Here is a 21946-nt window from a genome sequence, read left to right as displayed (position 1 = left end):
ACATAAAGTCACTTTTTTCGCTTCTTGGACTGGACTCGGGTTTCAGTCGGGTCGGGCCGCGTGCTCTTAATTCATTTATTTTATGTTTTGTTTCTGATTGGCCCCCCGATTCCACACGGCGAACATGAATTGGACTTCGCTCTGGATGTAATAAGCACTCTACAAACGGAGGCTTAATAAACCTAAAAAATTACTTGCACTAAGTCCAAATTTCCCAATATGCTGATGTCCTATGGTCACGGGGGAGAGAGGCAAACGGTCTGAACCGGACAATTCCGGTCTATTCATGATGTCGAACAGGGCGGCATGCCGCTCGCGGCGACTCTGTCAGATTGTTATTACTGGGAGTGAGGGGACAGCGTTGCAGCAGATCCACCGGAACAGTACTCCCTTCCTTCCCCGGCCGCGAATTGATCGACCGTCTCCCCCGCTGGAAACCCTAGGAAACAGAACTTGTAATCTATCCCGAAAGCTATTCCATCAGATTCACCGCTGGCGTTTGATTCGGCAATCATAAACCCTTCTCGATCATCTCTGCATCAGGAGGTTCTGCGAGCGAATTTTCGTCTAAAGATGCGAACTACCTCCGGCGTCCGTAATTCAGGATTTCATTTTATAGCATGAAGGAGACGAGACGCGTTGTTGCTGATACGGTAGAAGCGCTGTCTGCGGATCTCCTACGTTCTGATGGCGTCGCCCGTCAAGTTTCTCTTTGCATTTCTTTTCGTCTCCGCGGTTGGATGGATCGTCTTCACGTAAGACAGAACCACCATTTTTTCCTCTCGATTTGCGTCAGCCGAATTTGTATTGGTACCAATTTCTCGTACAGATATAGTACATGTGCCTTGTTTCTGTTTATCATAATAAAATTTATCCTTAAATTGACCGGAAAACCTTGGTGCGCCCATCTTTTGATGGTTTGCCAATGTTGGAGTTTCCATTAGTCCGGAGCTTAAGTGACAACCAATGAGAGTTGAACGCTAGATCTGTTTCCCCAGTGATGTTAGTGGCGTTTCTGTGTCTTCAACGAAACCTCAGCTGTCGTTTTTGGGTTTCTTGATTTGGTAATTCATATTATAGATGGTTTGCACAAGAGAATAAGTATGTTTATATATGGAACCATGAAATTTAAAACAATGCAAGGATTTATTGCCATCCTGGTGTTTGCATTTTGTTTTAACCTCTTCATGCTACTCACTACCTTTCAATTGAAATCATTTGCATCAACTCTTCCAATTTGAGGTAATCGTTTCATCAAATTGGATGTGCAAAATTTCTACTCACAAAGGAGGTGCTACATGTTGATTTTTAGAAGGAAATACATTTTGCATAAATCCTCGCCATTACATCCTACATATTTAATTTTAGCTTTATAACTCTCTTTCTTTATAGATGCCCGTGACAAATGCAAGAATGATGATATAGATTACAATGAAAAATGTAGTAAACCTTGGTATAAAGACTTTTCTAGATTTAGAACCTATGAATTTTTTCCTCACAATCTAGAGTTTCTTGGGAGGCAACCCAGGAGAGAAAGGAGCCATCCAACATAAAATCAGATAGAAAAATCAATTTTTTTGTCAACTCAATAATCCGTCTATTGTTCTCTGATTTAAATGTTTAATATCTTATTTTGGGTGGCAAATTTTTGAAGATAGTTTGGGAAATACAAGATTAATCACACCTAAAAAAAAGTACAGTCCACAATAACCTACATTAGATGGACTATTAAAATAGCATGGATGCTACATAAAATAAAACAACACTCAAACTTGAACATGACTAATGACCCAAGAACTTCAAAATCCTATTAATTGTATGTAGTCAGATAACCCGGGGTGCGAAAATCCTATCATGTAGAGTTGAAATACCTATTGACTTTGGAGAAAAAGTAGCATTTTTATTGATTATAAAAAGAAATCTCCAACATTCTTTAATGGAACATTAGAATTGATACATCTCTAGTTTAAAAAATACTATGGATTTCATTTTTCCTTTTCTCCTTTTGGAGGGCTCATGTTTAGTAATTGGGCTAGGCTAGGTTGATTGGATGAAGTTATGGTTTTGAGAATCCTAATGGATGACATTAGACATAAATGATAGTAATTAAATAACTATTGTTTTTTAAATTAAGAAAGATGCTCACAATTTACCTAAGAGTATACATGAGATAAATGATAGGCGACACTATCACTAAGTACAATTTCTTTTCGTTTCCGCTAGTTATTTTTAATAATATGGAGATCTAATTTCTTTTGTTGACTTTGTGGTTCTTTGGTAAGTGCACTACTCACATATAGGGTATATTAATCTCACAATCGATAAATACCTCACATTTCACACTGTACAATTAATATCTCTAGATCTTGAAAGCAAACACTACAACAACTAACTCCAAGTCATGCGTTGGATAGTTCCTCTCATGAGATTTTAACTGTTCAAATGTATAAGTTATCATCTTTTATTTTGCATTAACACACATCCCAAGCCTTGAAATGACATTTCAATGTAAATTTGGAACCCTTCGGTACCCGACGAAATAGCTAACATTGAAGCAGTGGTCAAATATTTTCTTCAATTCTTGAAAAATATGCTCACATTCTGCATTCCACTCAAATTGTACGTTTTCCCTCACCAACTTTGACAATGACATAACTATCTGTGAAAAGCCCTTTACGAACCTTTTGTAATGTCCAACCAAACCAAGAGAATTGCGTATTTTCATAACATTCTTTTGTGTAGGTTATTTCACAATTGCCTTCATCTTTCGAGTATCTACTGAGATTTCTTAATCGCTAGTAATATGCCTCAAGAATGTAACAATTTGCAGCAAAATTCACATTTCGATAATTTTACATGTAACTGATTTTGCTTCAACAACTCTAATACTATTCTCAGATGCTTAGCATGATCGTTGTCATTTTTTGAATATATAAAGCCAAAAACTGATCCACAAGAGGTTTAAAAATTCGATTCACGAGGTCCATAAATACAACACAAGCATTGTTAAGCCAAAAGGCATAACCAAGAATTCATAATAATCATACCTAGTCTCAAATATTGTTTTAGTTATATATGCTTCTTTGATTCTGACCAGATGATATCCCGATTTTAAAACAATTAAAAAAAATATAGTAGCACTCTTTAACTAATCAAATAGATGATCGATCATGGGTAAATATTATTTGTTGTTCTTGGTTGTCATTTTGTCAAACTCTCTATAATCAATGCACAACCGCATCGATCTGTCTTTCTTTTTAACAAACAATACTGGTGCACTCCAATGTGAATTATTTGATATGATAAAACCCTCTAATAGTTTCTTTAACTGACATTTTAGTTCCTGCAATTCCTTCGAAGTCATCCTATAAGGAGGCTTGAAAATTGTAGATGTCCTTGGCTACACATTAATGTCAAACTCAACTTCTTATTATGGTGGTAGCCCTGACAATTCTTTTAGAAGTACATAAAAAAATATTCAACAACTGGAATGCTTTTCAATTTCCGCATATCTTTATTCAACACATCTAATTTGGCCAAAAATTTTAGTTCACCGCTTCATAAATACTTTCCAACTTTCACCACACTAACCAGAAAAGATTGTGCATTTCGATCACATTAGATATAGAATGACTTTCACAGGACAATTTGAGATTTAATCTCCTTTTTCAACATTCAATTGTAGTAAAATATTTTATCAATTACTCCATCATCAATATGACATCGAAAGTTTGAATTGTTTTTATAATTAATTCTTATTGTAGCTTTTTATCATGAATATTGACATGCATGACACATTTTCTGTTTGCATAAAAACCATTTCTCGAAGTAAATTGCATAATATTGACATATAAACTGACAACAAATTCATCAAAATAAAAGAATTTGATGCACCTAAATTGAATAAAACAGTGTCAGGCCGTTCTTGAATCAGAAGCTTAACTGCAACTTCTTTAAATTTTTTGGCTTCTTGAGGGATAATTGCAAAAATTGAGGCTTTTACTGGTTGCTTGGTTCTGCGCTCTGAGGTTGCTGCCTTTGCTTGAGCTGAAGGCTTTCCCAAAAACTAAGTTTTTCTTGATTGATCGCCTTCTAAAGACTCTCTGGGCTGTCTCTATCCTTGAATTGTTAGTAGTCAGCTGTCTTTTTCTTATATTTTGAACAATTTATTTGAAGATGCCCTGATTGTCCACATATGTAGTATTTTCCGGAACCAGCCAAACGCTGCCCAAAATGCCTTCTTCCACATTTTCACAAATGAACTTTCTTAACTATGGTTGCTTTTGATTTAATTTTCTTATTTTGGAAGTAGTCTCCTTTGCCAAAATCCTTTCGCTTGCTTGTCTTAGGTTGCCACAGCTGAATGGAGAAATTCAACCCAGTTTCAATTCATCTGACTCTTTCTACTAGCATTGAGAAATTAGTGTTTTCAAATGACACTAAAACAAACCTTAACTGATCTCTGAGCACGCATAGAAATCTATGATATTTTTTCTTTTGGGTATTGACCTAGTGGGGTGCATTCTGAAAGGTGAAGTGGATTCTACCTTATATTGCATTAATGATCCGAACTTTTGAGTCAAATTGAAGAATTTATCCTACAACACTAATTGGCTGAAAGCGGAATAAACAAATCTTTGAAGATTTTAACAAATTCATCCCACTGAATATGTGGAAGAGGTGTCAACTGAATTTTTTTTTTATGCTGCGCCTGCCACTACCTCGTGCATTGCCTTCTAGCATGAAAGTGGCTAACACCATTCTACAGTTTTCCAGACAAATCATACCATCCATTTTTTTTTTTGATTTTCAGTAGCTAATTTCAACAATTGTAGGGTCACTAGCACCCTTGAATGCAGATGACTTGAAAGACCGAAAGATTTTTAAATATTGATCAACTTCTGCCTTAGGTTTAGATATGGGCTTTGTATTAGTGGAAGATCTTTTAATAATAGTCATTTTGTCAACCACTTGTGACGTCAATCGAACGATGCTATTTAGCTCAGTTGCTCTGTTCTAATTATCATTTCTGCCCAAAATATTTTTAGATATCACTTCTTGCTCTGCACTTTGCCAAAGAGATTGGCTCTCAATACTTTCTAATTTTCCCTTAGGCATATTATTCTGTATTGACAATAATTATTATTTAAACACAGTTTTGCATATAATAGTTTTATCGTGCATGCATGATATCTTTAATCATATGAGTTACCCATGCTAGATTCATCAATCTATAACTTTGTATAAATAAAATCATATTTGATCTTACTGCTTCTAAATCTAACACGCTTCTATCACTCTTTTCATCCAATAAGTTTGCTCTTTTATCGCTCTCTGTAACTCCTCAACTTATCGTTTCTTAGAAGTCGGTTAAGGTGTGATAGATGCAGACAATTTGACCCGATTAAATTATCACAAACACTTGTCTTGATTTACAAAATAAGGAACCAGTGGCTGATGAACTAGTCTCACTAAATTGCTATAATCATACTTGATATTATTTATTTCATAATTGAATTCATATTTAGATATACTCAGAATCATGAAAATTATATCATCAAAACATATATATTTATATAGAACTGCTAAATCTATCATAATAAAATATATACCCAAAAGCTTGCACAAGCTTCTAAAACTATAAATGAAAAACTATACAAATCACACTTGACTACTTGCCTCGATACACCTTATCCCTTCTTGAAAGCTAATAACGAAGAGTGAGCAACAACGAGCTCAGCGAAATAATCAACACTAAAATATTATACACGGAAAAGAAACAATGTGTATGCTCGTAGGTAACTGTATATGTTCATAAACAAGTCTAATATGCTAGAATCGTATAACATAAAAAAACATATAGTGTATAAAATTGTGATTGCTGTATAAACATATATGCCATTTCATTCATGTTTTGTCATAAGCATGTTCATAATCATAGCAGTATCACCTTATAAATGTCATCATAGCCATAAAATCATAGCATCATCATAGCAATGCCACTTACGCAATATATAAACCTCAATTATTTTCGTTTGGTATCATATTATGTGTCATCATGTTGCCCTAAAAATCATATTAAATATTGATAAATGTTGGCACACCCAACATAACAGTTATCAATATCTCTCTTGATACCAATGGTACCCTACGTTTTGTCACCATATGATCACAGAAGTTCAGCACCTGAACACCAGGAGTTGGGAATACCACAACTTTGCATAGAGTGATTGTAAGCACTCATGTAATAGTCTATCCATAACATCACTTGTGACATTTTAATCATCATTCATGTATCAAAAATTCATTACAGTCATTTTATGTATCATCCTTAAATCATAATAAATGAATGTCTGCAAGCAGTTATTTCTTAAACATATTCATCTGTATCATAGCATAACATTACATTAAATGTATCCTAAGTGAAGTGAACTTGCATTTATACATTTAATGCTGATATCCATTCACAATATGCAATAAATTCTAATTACATCGATGTCAAACGTGAAATTACATTAAAGCATATATATAATTATTTTTTTTATAAAGTTAACACAATATTATTTCACTTGATTAGACGAAGAAGTACGACGAGTTCTCACATGCTCGTCTTAAGCTCGTCGCCTCGTGCAACCAACCTGAAAAACACACATATCGTAGAAATTCATGAAATTTGTGCGCATATCATGATTTAACCGGAAACTTAACTCATTTGCCAAAACATACTCTTCCGATATTACATATTCCTTTCTCTCTTCTTCCTACTCCCATAATCCTCCTTTCCCCTCTTTAATTTCGTGCTGAAATCCTTAAAGGAAGCTCACAAACCAAGTTCAAAGCTTCCGACGCAAAATCATCTCTTCTACGGCTACCATAAACAAATAATGCACAAATTCTTGGCAAATGCCAAAACGAAAACAGGACAAGGGAAATGAATGTCTACAATAGCGTTAAAGAGGGTTTCGTACTCACCAATTTCTCCTTTGAGCCTTGGATTGCCGACTGCGGCACTTGACTATGCCTGCAACTCCGTTTGCTACTGTGGCCGATCACTGCTCGTGAAGGAGAGGGGAAAAGGACGCGGCTTTTAATACCACTCCTTTTAATCTCAGTTGTTTGCATCATCCAAAGGCTGAAAATTGCGAAATAAGTTGGCTCGAAACGGTAAGGAGGTTAGATTAAGGGAAGGATTAGGATTAATTAAAATTTAATTAATTTAATTAAATTTATAGCTTCCAAATTTTATATCCCCCAATTTAATCATAGTAAATATATTGTGCTTTATATTGAATTGATTGATTTTATGTGTTGGATTTTATAAAGATAATTCGATTGAATTCGGAGGGGTGCAAAATTTGGGTTACATTTAAATATGTTGGGATTTTTACGTGATTTTTCAAATTTGGGTGTTACACATTGATTGTTTCCATCCCATCCGAGTGATTTTCTTCCCTCAAGATCTTTGTTGCTCGTATTATTGCCATTATTGGGCAGCACTCACTTTCTCTCCTACTTGTCTCATCCTTCTTTGAATGTTCCTAGGTTCACAATGGTTCTCCAAGTTGGCCACCGACTCTTATGTTGATGGTTCTACTATCTCAAAGGTTTCTTCTACTGCTTTCATTTAGTTGGATAATGCACCTCATATTGCTTGCAAGCTTTATTGATTTTATAGCAGTTATGAGTGGACCATAGGTATTAGGATTGCACTCTTCTGTTTCCATTCTTTTTTTAAAAATTTTTGTCAATACTTAGTTCCACCCTAACATAAGCAGCCATATTCTATCAAGGCAATCTTCCGTTCATCGTATCTGAGGATGAGGTCAATGAGTTTGCTAGGCCCCTCTTTTTACCTTCGTTTGACAAATTCTCATTGTGTTGTTCCAACGTGGATGCCATTCACAAATTCCATTCAGACCTTCACTAGGTTATTATTCAGTTGTGTTAATTGATCCTTATCACATTATCATGACATTACCTTTAGATGCAGCTGCACACGCCTTTTCTCTTAACACACATACTATTTTGGTGACTTTTTGACATGTATGCTTAAATGGTGTCTCTACCAATTATCCCTATTTGAGTAACTTTTCCGCATCTATGATTTCATTTATATTTTTTAGGTTTAATCATTAGAAAAATTGTGCAAGTGGATGTTGCTACTGCTCGTTTCTCGAGACTTTAGGTGGCCAAAGATTTGGTTAAAATTGATGTTACATTATAGTTGGGAAATAAGGCATGAATTGGCTGAGAGTTTTGTGACTATTGCCTAAAGCGAGTATTTGAGACCATCCTTCGTATTATTCTTTCGAGCAAATTTTTTTAGCACATTTTTTCTTATTTCTTCAATGCTCGTTTGGATATGAGACAAATAAACATTTAAGTTCCAGAAGGACCTTCTGATGTTTGGATTTGTCTTACTCTTTTAATGGTTGCTGCTTCTCCATCACCAGTTTAGGTCTGCTCTAAAAATTTTTTTGAGACCATCATGTCTGCCTCTACCGGCTCTATAGATTTGGCCACTATATTTGAAAAAAAAAGAAAATGAAATTGATTCTTTTGTTATGATGATTCTCCCATTCTCTTCGAGCAGTAATGATATAAATGATCATGATGCTTATCAACTTGATTATGTGATGGGTGCATTGTAAATGATGACATTTTACCTGGATGGTTGTTTTTGAAGCTTATTATCAGGCTGGGCCTTAACTAAGAAAAAAAAAAAAATCCTCACTTTGTTTTCACCGGGCTTCACAATTCAAACGAGCTCTTTCTCTTCTCTGTTAATTTTGTGTAATGCTGGACATTTTATTTCTAGCTTCCAGCTTTATTTATTTGGTTTTTTTTCTTTTTGTATTTTTTGTTGTATTTTGACAATTCTAGCAATTGCCCTTGTTGTTATAATATTGCACTTTGATATTTTTTTTTTAAATGGAAGCAGTAAACCAATTTACGGTGAAGAAAGAAGCAACATCTCTTCCGACTTAAGATTTAAATCGATGCTATTAAACCCTAATGGTTATGTGGATGTTAGCAGCTGCCACTCATCATTCTCATCATCTAAGCGGGTTTGGCACTTTGCATAACATGACATATGCAGTGACAGTACACCACCATAAATTAGCCAAATTCTTTGATAACTTACAGATTGAGAAATGTGTGGCAAGAATGGTTAATATGTATGTTTTTGTTTATGTAGTCCTATTTTGAAGGTAATTTATCACCTGCCTATTGCATCTTCCTAATCGAACACCCTTCTTCATTGCCTTCTCTTGTTTTCCATAAATAAGAGTGGGATAGGGTGGGAATGGTCTTTACTGTTGTAAACTGTAATGACCGGTATTTTGTTCAAATAAAAACTGAGTTTGTGACTTTATGCATTCACATCTTATGCCTTTATTTGAGAGTTTAGGTCAGGCATTCAAACAAAAACCACATACTTTACGCTCTCTCTCTCTATCTCATTATCTTTTTTTGTTCTACTAACATCTAGAGGTGCTGAAAATTTGTTCTTAGGGGGTGTAAGTAACCAGGAACATTGAGTCGTTTGAATTGCCATGCCTGCCTAACCTCTAATCTCTATTGAACACCTACTTCACTAATTGACCCCTTATTTCATAAAAAAATTGGCTCTGTAGAGAAAGATGAGTTCCAAATATAAAGCTCGGTCTTTCTCCATATTGTAGATTTCTCTAAAATTCAAATGAACAAACCTTCAACGAGTAGGAGTCTTGCTCATGAGCTTCTTATTTATCCCTCAAATACACAATATTATACTATAACAATGGCCAGTACCCATGGATGCAAATCAGGCCCCATAAAATCTGCAAAATTTGGAACGAGAGAAAATTTTGGAACAAAATAATGAAAGCCACCTACAATTTTTTTAAAAAAAGTTAGAAGATTTAAAGGTCCATCCAACAGTTAGGTGTTTGCAACTCAATAGTATACACGTTAAATTTTCACAGAGCCATTTGGATAGTTAACAGTTAAATTCTCAAGTTTCCTCAAAATAATGAAATCTTTAAGTGAGACTGTGAAGTTTGATCTCCCTCCTTTAAATGTCAGAAAGCCATAAACACAATACTTAAATTGTAGAATTTAGCACTCAAGTTTGGTATGAGAATTAGAGGGACTACTTGGATAAAGTGGTTTGTCCGAGCAATTGCTTTCCTTAAAAGAACTAGAGTAAGTTTTATGAGAGATGAATTTATTATGCACTTTTGATCAAAAGTGGTTTGTCTGATTTAGTTCTCGTTCAGTTTTTTCACATTTATTTCTGAATACATGCAGTCAGAATTTTATAAAAAATATTTTTACTTCACTGATGAAGTTCTTTGTAAATGCAGTGGAAAAGATATTAGAGTCATCTTTCTACATCAAATTATAGGTTCCTTTGCGCTTTTTAAGCTGAAGTTTTATTTTAAAAAATGATGATTTCTTTTTGCTGCTTATTAATATTTTTTTGCCTTTCTTGATTCAATGATCCACCATGCTTATATATTTGGACTGTAATTGTGTGAATTTCTCATTATAAAATGAGCACATTGGTTGTTTTAATCATTTAGTCGACCTTCTTAAAAGCGCTGTTTTTAAAGCCCAAATTCACCATATTAGGACCTGCTTGTTTTATAATATTGGCGAGAACCTATAGGTAGTCATGAGACTGATATTAGTTATTACCGGACACACTTCCTCCAATGGTCATATGTACTAAATTAGTTCTAGTATTATTTGTTATTTTGGCTTGGTTTTGTGAAAAGCTCTATTTGAACCTAACTCTTCATCCTTGTTCGTGAGGATATTACTTCTGTGACGTGAATGCTTTGAGGAGTCTCCAGCCATAACCTGTAGTAATTATTGTTTTGCTGTAATTTGGAGACCTTAAATTTTTTATTTTTTACAGGCATCTGCTTGTTAGATTTCTTACATTTTGATTTCATTAATATTTATGAATTAGCATACGTTTTGTTGCCTTATCCTAGTTTCATAAATCGAATATTAATTTAGAGTTCTTTTGTTTTGCATCTTGATTTTTTATTTGATTTTATTTCTAATTTCTTAACACTTAGTGACTTATCTTCAATCTCTTTGCTTTTAGATTTGCTTCCAGGCTATTAGCTTGGTTCTTGAGCCGGATATTGGGGGCATCTGTTGGATTTAGGGTTGCTGGCTGCAATTGCTTGAGAGATGTTAGTTTTAAGTTCAATAAGGTCACTTCCTTACTCTTAACATTTGTATGTGATTGTTTGGAATTTGTAAATGCTTATGATTTCAATATTGCTCTGTTGTAAACAGGTATACAAGCATGTATAAGAATAATAAAAAAGCTTTCTGATTTATCAGAAAGCTGCATGAGTCTTGAACAGCTACCCATTTCATCCCTGCCTTTTAAGTACCTCCCTGACATGTTCAAAAGTAGCGTGTCTTTTAATTGCTGGAGATTGAATATGTAATACAAAATTTACCAACAAGTTTGCTAGTGAATATGAGAATAGTCTTCATGTTTTTGAAACTCTATATTTGTATCACCTATTGCCTTTTGTTGTTTTTTTTTTAATCACACCTCATGTTTTTTGTCTTTACTAGATTCTTTATTCGTTCTCCTATGTCCATCATTGTCCAACATTGTTTTTTTTCTACCATGCCCTTAATTTCACTATTTTTTTAAATCACTTGGTTGATTCCTTTTAAAGAGTTCTAAGATTTTTAAGTATTTTTTTTTTTAAAAGTACAACTCATGATGATAACATCAATGTTTGTATGAACCATCGATTAATGGGGGTGGATCCATACATTAAATGGAGTCAAGGTAATATTAGTTAAATTTTGTTATAGATATGAAATCTTTATTTAATTAGAGTTATAATTTTGTTATTCATCATCATCATCATCGTCATCATCATCAGCATCATTTGTTTTGCCCCATCTATTTGGGGTCGATTTTATGAATCCTTAATTTTCATAACTTCTTCCTGATTTCTACCTAAGTTGGTAAACCCTTTTTTTTTGAGAACTTTTATTTATATCACCTTATGTTTGTATCCTCACGTTCTTATTCATTTGATCTTAATTTTATTTGCTCATATCTTTTTTTGTGTATGCCCAAGTTATTGAAATTTATTTTCACTTTATGTTTAATAAACCGCTCTAATTATTCATTTAATGTAATCAAATTATAATTTACCTTTAATAGTTTTTCCCCTCATCCATTTTTAAAGTTTCATTTCTTTCATGCTGAACTTGAAATATCAATAAATTTTTTGCTGCTAAACATTATTTGGATAATTTTGATTTTATTAAATGCAACATAGGTTCCCTTGATATTCTTTTATATATAATAATCTTGAGGCATTTCTCCATTTTAACAACAGAATATTAGCTCCAAAAATTATATTTTCATTTTTAACCCTATTCTTCTTTGCAATTGGGCCCAGACACTTAAAACCTATCACTCAAAAGTTTCACTTTTATCTTTTGTTAATATTGATTGATAATTATTATTATCACACCAACTAAAATTTTATATCATATGCTTAGTCTTTGTTCAACTGATTTTAACTCCTCTATTTTCTAAAATTTTATCTCCATTTTTTCACTTATTTCAATAAATATCTCACTAATTAGAATCATCATTTGCAAAAATGATATACTAAAACACTTCACTTATCATATTTTTTGTCAGCAGCTATATAAGCAATACAAAATCTATAACTCAATGATGAAATATATCAATAATTAGAAATTCTTTGGTATCTCCACAATTGCATATACTTCTTGTTAATACTTCTTCATATGAACTATTAATAATTTTGACATATCATTGACAAACTGATTTAATTTAATTCTCATGGTTCTCGATTTTTTGCTTTTTAAATAGCAATAAAATCATGTTAAATTGTTTTTCTACTCTCAATACTTTTACATTTATTTTTTTAAGATAAATTACATCTATAATCGTCACGACTCAACCTGAAAGCTCAGAGTATCTTGGTTGGAAAAGATAGATGAGCAATGGTTTAAATATTTACTTTATTAAAAACTTTCATTAGTAATATATAGCAACTTTTCCAAACAATTTTTACAAATGAACTACTAAGCCATCAGTTCTATTTATCTTGAAATGATAACATGATACACTTTTTATTTAAAAACACACACTAGTGCGTATACCGTGTTATATATATATTTCATTGGATGTTCCACATTTGCTGTAAATGAACTTTCTTTCTTCACCCATTTGTTATCAAGGATTATTTTGAAAGAATTTATTAATGAACAAGGGTGAATTATATGTGTAACTTGGTGGATTAATTACATTTGAAGCTATAGTAATCCAATGAAGAAAATAATATACATGCTAATTATCATAATTAAAACTTTTCCTTAGATAGTAATAATAATTTTAAACACACACACAGATATATATATATATATATATATATATAAAAGGAATGGTCGGGGGCTATTATACGAGCCCAGGCCATGTCTCATGCACACGCACACCAATTCCATTACTCAGATGGAGACATCATATTATATCTCATCTTATAAAACAACCTTCGCAATAGTACTATTTAATTATGCCATTTTAAGTACGCAAATATCCTCTTGTAAACTGGAGAAGAATAAGTGGTTACAAAAGTTTAACTTGTTCTTTCCTTCAATGGATATTTATATACAAAACCACAAATAAAAAATGAAATAAATAATTATATAAAGATAGACTTTAGCTATCTGCCATTTGATTATTTAGAGATCTTCGATTGATGCCCATGGAGTAATTTGTGGGCTCATTCTTTCCTTTTTGTATATGAATCAGTTTGAGATATTTTTTTTATAAGCAATGAATTCGTGATATCCATTTTTGTAGCTAGACTTTATTGATTCAATGACTCTTCAACACTCTCATCAATTGGTTATTAAAGGTCTATAATGTCGAGTTTGTTCATAATATTCCTCAATGTGGGGTTGTTGAACGCTTCAATAAATATTCTACAATCTTCCTGTTTGGACATATGAAGTGCAAATCAAACTACTTTCTTATTTCTCTTTTATAAAATGTCTATCCATTATGTTTGTACGACACGACGTATTCGATTATAAGCAATGCTAATAACAAATTTATTATCACTGTGTATCTTTATAGTCCCACTTGAATTTTAATTGTTTTTGTATAATCTTGATTCATAGAAGCTTGTAAATTCTATGGGAAAATTCATATTCAACACTATATTTTGATAGAACAAGTTGTTTCTTACCTAAGTTTTGAGATTTTCTTCCAATATCTTGAAGCGGACCGGCGATCCACAGGTGATCTAGCATAGTTTGCATCAATATATTCTTCAATTTATAGAGTATCTTATTTCTTCCATAGATTTTTTTTTTCTGAAATTGATTTAAGATATCTAAGAATTTTTTAAGCAACTTGAAGATGAAGTTTGTTAAGTTTGTGCATGAATTGGCTAACATATTCAACACTATATCTTGATAGAACAAGTTGTTTCTTACCTAAATTATGAGATTTCCTTCTAATAGTGTGCAATATCCTGAAGTGTAGTGGCTATTCATAAGTGATCTAGCATAGTCTGCATCAATATATTCTTCAATTTATAGAGTATCTTATTTTTTACATAAATTTTCTTTTCCTGAAATTGATTTAAGATATCTAAGAATCCTTTAAGCAACTTGAAGGTAAAGTTCCTTAAGTTTGTGCATGAATTGACTAATACCACTTACTACTAATGTGATGTTAGGATGTTTGTAAGTCAAATAGATTAAATTTTCATGTACTCTTTGATATTGTTCCATATCTACTTCCGGTTTTTACTCCATCTATGTCTAATTTCCAATCTAATTCAGTTGGGATTTCACATTGTTTACATGTCTTTTCTATTTCTTTTAATAAATCCTTAATTTATTTTTATTTGGAGAGAAATATTTCTTGTTTAGATTGAGCAACTTCTATGCCAAAAAAGTATGAGTTTGTCCAGCTCTTTTATTTCATATTTTTTGGCCAATTTCTTTCTAAGGATCTCTTTATGTGGTTTGTCATCACTTGTAATAATTATATCATCAATATATGCTGTGAGAATTGAGTTTTTTTTTTAGTTTGAGTGTTTTTGAAGGGTGTATGTTCTCCTTGACTTTGTTTGCATTTAGCTTCCATTATAATTTGTTGAATGCGCAAAAACAAGTTCTAGGGGATTATTTCAATCCATATAGAGCTTTTTCTAATTTGCACACATTATTTTTGTAAAGTTACTTTCAAATCTTGGCGGTGGATTTATGTATACTTCTTCGATTTATCCATATAAGAAAGCATTTTTTCATATCATCTTGTTGCATAGACCATTCAAAATTAGCAGCTAGAGAAATCAAAATGTCGATTGTATTCATTCTTGTAACTGGATCAAAACTTTTTTGATATTCAATTTTATTGGATTGAGTGTATACTTGGCCACTAATCTTGCCTTGTATTATTCCAAATTTCCATTTGCTTTATACTTTATTGAAAAAATTCACTTCCCATCCACAATTATTTTGGGTTGGTCCACAATCTCTCAAGTTTGTTTTTTATTCTGGGCATTTACCTCTTCTCTTATAGCTTTCCTCAAATTCTTATTTTTTAGTGCCTCAAATAGGGTTTTTGATATTGTAGCAGAATTGAGCTGATATTTCTAAGAAAAATCTTATATGTAGGAGAATATTTTAAAGGATGTATATTAGGTGAAAGGTATAAACGAGTGGTGATAGGATGATGAGATGTTTATTATTACATGATCATAGCTCTGATTCTTGAGCTTGTTGGAGATTTAGGCTGAGCTTTTTTCTTGTCGTGTAGTTCTAAAGGGGCACAATGCTAGGATTTGTTGATTCTGGATCGTAGGGATGTCAAGATGAAAGATAGATGTTTCATTAAATTTTTCATCCAGTTGGACTTTCTCCTTGTGAAGATAAGTTTAAATTTTTTTTATCCAATTTGACATCCATTAAATACAAAAGCTTTGACGGTGGGTTAATATTATTTTACCCTTTTTTAGTTGGACCCAATAACACACACTTAAGAGTCTTTCAGATCAAATCTTCCCCCATGTTGTTTGTGGATATGAACCTAGGCAATACACTTGATGACTTTTGGGGCAATCTTAAGAAGAAATGATTTGCGGAAAAAAGTAATGCCATTAAATGTACGAGACTTTTGGAGTCAACCACTGTTGAGGTTATTCTAATGATTAGGCAGACAATTAGATTAACTTCTTTTCAATATTGGTATTTGACTTTGGAGAAGAGTTCTGGTAACTTCTAGAAGATGATAATTTTTTTCACCAATCCATTTTGTTGGGGAGTTTTAGGACTTGGGGGATTGTTAGATGATACCCTCTTTGTGAAAGAAATATAATCACATGTGATTAAAGTAATCACGAGCATTATTAGTCTAAAAAATTATATATTTAATTTTTTTTATTATGACAATGAATATAAGAAGGATAATACTGACATCAAATTTTTGTTTGATAAAGTATACCCAAGTCATTCAGACACAATTATTAATGAATGTGACAAATCCTATAATACCAAAAATATTGGTAGTATTGGCGAATACCCAAATATGAGAGTGAATGAAAACAAGAGTTGATGATCAAGAATTACTTTTAGAAAAAATAACTTGATGATGTTTTGCAAGTTCATAAAATTTATAATGGAAATCCTTATTGTTTACATTCATAAAAAGGGGAAGAAATATGTATTAAAGGGTTTTAAATGAGGGATATCCCAACCCATATAATGATATTCCTAAATGATGTCGGTGTTGTCGGTGGAATTAAAAGAGAATAGTAATTGGTTATAAGACTCAAGGAGATATAACCCATCATTCTCTTTAGCTTGCCCAATCATCTTCTCTATGATGAGATCCTAAAATTTAAAATAAGTAGTAAAAAGGTGACTTCGCAGTTTTGATATTTTATAATTTTATGCATTAATATAGGTCTAACTATAAGATGAGGAAGAAGAAATACGTTGCTAGGGTAAAGTTGGGGAAAATGGAGATATTTTTTTGTTTTGCATTAGCTGTTATGGAACGATGCCCTTTTTTTTTTATTGCGAGGGTGGGTTTTTAGCTTTGAAAGATGTTAACAATATTTGTAATTTGCCAATGACATATGGATAGAGAATGCAAGTTTGTGACGGTTTAGGTGAGGCACTAAATATATAGCAGTTGGATTCATACAATTTTGAGTTAGAGTGTGATCCAGTTTGCTTTTTCAAAAAATCGAGGAGATTCCTTAATTTATTAATTTCTTCTAAGTTGAGTCCATTTGTATCCATAAGGTTGACCTGTTATTTTTTGTTCCCTTCTTTGTTTCCATCATAGCCTCATGGCGTCTCATAAAATTTCTAGCATTTCTATTTGATATGTTCTTTCTTCGTGGAATATTTGAGGGGAGGCTTTTCTCATTTTTGGGAGAATGATCTGTAACAATAAATCACTTTCTTTGGGTCTAGTGGTTTTCATGGAAGCTGTTTTAGAGACTGGATTATTATTAAATATTATGGTTCTTCCTTTTTGAGCTTATGCAGGAGAGAAAATCTCATTTAGAGAAGGGAGGTTTTCTCCACTCAAGATTTGTATTCGAACCTGATCAAAGTTATTATAGGGTTGCAAGAAGCTCAAACACTTTCTCTTTCCAGAAATTACTTGAGGATTACTGCATCTTCACAACATGTCTGATAAGAATCAAATCAAATTTTCATTAAAAAATTAGAGCAAATAATTTATTTTTTTGCAAGAACATTAAACATTTAACACAAATATAATGATAAGCACCTACAATTCGAGAGAGGCGATCTCTCCCAATTCCTACAATTCTAGAGTTAAAAAATCTTTCCCAAACTCTAAACCTAAAACTTACAATAATAAACTCACATATAACTCTAATTCTAAACATATTAGCCATATTTGTACTAAATCATAACAAATGAAAAAATAATAAATTGCCCGTAGGCTAATAAATGACAAATTTGCCCTTAAGTATCAATCTAACATTACTCTCGTCACAAAATGACATTGTTTTCAAGTTGGAAAAAATGACGGTGTTCCTCCTCCTCCACCACAACTTTCTCTATTTCTTCATCCCCTGTCGCCTTGTCATAGATTGTGAGAATCTGTAATGTTCAATTTTTGCCATAATGTTTTGGGATAAACTTCTCATCACACCAAAAATATAACTTTTAGGCTCGCTTCTGTTGCATCTCCTTTTGTGAGGCATTTGAGTGTCGCCCTCGCTTGTACCCCATAATTCTTGTCTTGTGAAGCCTCCCTCTACACTTCCACTATTTGAGCTTTTGGTATTGTCCTGGTTGTTGCAGTTCGGTTTGGCTGCTTCTATGAACCCGTTCCATTGCATTGTGATCTTCAACCAATAACGCTAATTTCATAATTTCTCCTAAGGTCTCAACGGACGAGTGCTGCATCTATGTCGGGTTTTAAACCCTTCATGAAGTTCCCCTCCAATAGTTCTTAAAAAATATCTCTCAATCATCCTAAGAATAGTTTGAATCTCTCCCCGTGCTCCATAACGTTCCCTTCTTTGAGTCAATATAAAGAATTGCTCTGTAGGTTTACTTTTCTAATGACTTAGAAATGTTCCAACAAGCAATCCTTGAATCTATCTCTGATTATGATTGGTTGATGTTCTCTCCATTGGTACCACACCAAAGCATTCCCTTCCAAACATAGGGCCACCACCATAAATTTTTCTTCATTTGTCAACCCATTAACATCAAAGCATCGTCCCACACGATAGACCCGACCATAGCATCCTATTCTTCAAAGATTGGTATCTTCAACTTCCTTATGCGTGATTCTCATCCCTAATTTCGTTGACTGAAATTCATTTCACCAATAAATTGGGGTTGTGGTTCCTTTCCTCGTTCCCTATTGATTTCTCTTCGTCCATAAGTCTAGCTTGTTTAGCTCGTTCGTCCTAATAAGCTACATATATGCCATTTTCCCGGAAGGTTATTGCAACAAAGCTCACTCGTGAGGTTGGATGTATCCCTCTGCTGGGATCCCACACACCATGATTCTTTGTTCTGGCTCGAAATCCTTCAATTTGATCTCCTACCCCCAATCACCCACCGTCCCATTCTGCTTGATGCATCCGTTCCACCCATTCAGACGTGCCATTCCTTCCACTTGTCTATGCTCGAGTTCGCTTCACATTCCTTCACCACATCTCATAGCTCTAGATCCATTTGAAAAAGTGATGTTGCACTGATTTCACACAAATTTTTCTGATTGCTGTAGTTCTTCTATCCCGCTATAGCCAGCGGACGGTCTTTGTCAGACTCCATAATTTTTTTTTATCATTTCTTATAGGGTTGTGAAACTCTCCTCCAACCTCCCCTTCATGGCCAAGAAACACTCATTTATTCTATATCTGATTTGACTAACATCTTCCTCTAATTTTTTCTTCAAAGCTTCCACCTTTTTGGCCGCCATTACCCGTAAACGGGTTTGTAACTCCTTTATGCTGAGATCAAAAGATTCATAATTCTAAATGCGAGCTCAGCGTGTGTGGAAATGTGGATGCCGCGATTTCAAAATTCTTGTATGCTTTTTGGTGGAACTATTGGAAGTCATGCAGAACTCCGGATGCTGCAATCCAAATTCATGTACGATGCAGTTCCTGATCACAAATTTCTGTCACAAGCAATGCGAGATTCCTTTATGTTGTGATTCTGGTTGTCAATTGCAATTAGGAGTGGCGCAGAACTCCTGTACACCACGATCCTTCAAATTTTCTGCAGTCTGTACATGCGAACCCGTCTGTTTCTGATTTTGGATGCTGCGATCCATCGTTCCTTCCCAACTAGCTCCAATCACGATTGTATCACGATATTAGGTCATGCCGCGACCCCTCCACGCTTCCTCAAATTGCTTTTGTTTTGGGTTGTTCAATCATGATTGTTGGCGCTTGTAAGGCGTGATCTCGTCATCGCGCCCAACTAGCTTTTATCGCGACTGTATCGACGAAGACTTCTGTTTTATGTCACAATCCGACCGGTATTCCCAACACCTGTATGTTGCGATTCCTTCGTTGGCCTTCCCAATTTGCACGGGTCACGAGTGTTTCGCTAAGCTAGATCACAAAGGCAATGCAATGTAGATTTAGAATAAGATTGACACTATAAGACCAATTTAATAGGAATCAAATCAATTTTTCACACAAAAATTAGGGTAAATAATATATTTTATTGCAAGAACATCAAACATTTAACACGAATACAAAGATAAACATGTACAATTCAAGAGGTGAACGATCTTTGTTAATTTCTATAATTCGAGAGGTAGGAAATCTCTCCCAAATCCAAATCCTAAGACTCACAATAGTAATCTCACGCATAATTCTAACCCTAAACAAATTAGCCTTAACAAAAGGTTAAATTACTGCTTGGCTAATAAAAGATAAATTAGCTCTTAGATGTCGATCTAACAACAGCATCTTGAGATCTTGGAAAAAATTCAATTCAAGCTAGTTAACCTTTATGACATTAAAATATCAAACGACAGAAGCGTTGCATTTTTTGTTGATGGATAGTTTTGTTTTGACCTCATAGATGATTGACACATCTTTGACTTTTGAGTAAGTTTGTTTTAAAACATCCCAAACTTCTTTTGCAGTAGATAGCAACGTGTATAATTCGCTGATTTCCAACATCATGATATTCCACAATAATGTCATTATCATAGAATTCGTTTCTGCTCAAAGTATATACTTCGGGTCATTCGGTTCTGGAGGCAGATCCACAAGATGTTTGATCTTTTTCTTTAAAATTTTATTTGATTTGATTTCCAACATCATGATATTCCACAAAAATGACATGATCATAGAATTTGTTTCTGCTTAAAGTATATGCTTTGGGTCATTTGGCTCTGGAGGTAGATCCACAAGTTATTGAATCTTTATCTTTAATTTTTTTTTTCCGATTTGGGACTACTTCAAATAAATTTCCTATGCAAGCAGTATGTGGCTTGAAATCCCTAGAATTTTACTTTAGTATAATTTTCACTATTCATAATGACGACTCTTTAAAAGTGATGTTGAAAATACCAGACAAAATGAGTGAAAAGCTCATACTAGGAGTATAGAAAATAAAAGTTGGAAGCGGAAAAGTCAAATCTCGCTTTGATATCAAGTAAAAGATAAGTGGCTAGAAAAATTAACTTGTTCATTCTTTCAATTGGTATTTATATATAATACTACAAATAAAAATGAAAATAATTAAATACGTAAAAATAGCCTTTAGCTATCTATAGTTTGATTATTTAGAGATCTCTGATTGATGACAATGGATTAATCCATGGACTTGTTCTTTACTTTTTTTTTTCCTATATGAATCCGTGAGAGTGGTATTTTCTTACAAGTAATTAATCCGTGGCATTCAATTTTTTTTATCCAGACTTTTTTGAACCGTGGCACCTATTGTCCTCTTGGAGTGTTGATCCAGTTTGATTATTTTAACACAGTTAAATGCAAAAACTTTTTTAGTGATGGTTTAGTTACCGATATGTAACTAGTCCTTTCTAAATGTGTTTTCTTTTGTATATTTTTTTTAATATGTTGCTTTGTATTTTCCAGGGTACTATTTATTCCGTGTCTGTTGGAGAAATCAAGCTCAGCTTGCGCAGATCTCTCATGACACTGGGGTTCAGTTTCATTTCCAGGGACCCAAAGTTACAATTATTAATTTCTGATCTAGAAATTATTGTTAGGTCGTCTGCACCAAGTGCTAAAAGAAGTAAATCTCAGAGACCTCGTGGAACCGGCAGAGCTAAATGGATGGTTTTGACTAATATTGCAAGAATGTTATCAATAACCGTCAATGAGTTAGTTTTTAAGGTGACTTACTATTAGAGTGGCTCCTTGATATTAGTTTA

General features: G+C 33.4%; 1 protein-coding gene across 2 annotated transcripts in view; it reads left to right on the top strand.

The window, feature by feature from the left end:
- The first annotated feature begins 219 nt into the window (after positions 1–219).
- The window catches only part of LOC110031776 (protein SABRE), a 142097-nt gene continuing 120370 nt past the window's right edge, over positions 220–21946 (top strand). For both annotated transcript variants that reach the window (XM_020735171.1, XM_020735173.1), the window contains exons 1-3: positions 220–755; positions 11102–11213; positions 21648–21908. In XM_020735171.1, the coding sequence (XP_020590830.1) occupies positions 688–755; positions 11102–11213; positions 21648–21908 (441 nt within the window). In that variant the 5' untranslated portion in view covers positions 220–687. The remainder of the gene's footprint in view (positions 756–11101; positions 11214–21647; positions 21909–21946) is intronic.

Source organism: Phalaenopsis equestris, unplaced genomic scaffold, assembly GCF_001263595.1.
Source record: "Phalaenopsis equestris unplaced genomic scaffold, ASM126359v1 Scaffold000840, whole genome shotgun sequence".
NCBI classification, from domain to species: Eukaryota; Viridiplantae; Streptophyta; class Magnoliopsida; order Asparagales; family Orchidaceae; genus Phalaenopsis; species Phalaenopsis equestris.
This window is presented reverse-complemented; position numbering and strand designations above follow the sequence as displayed.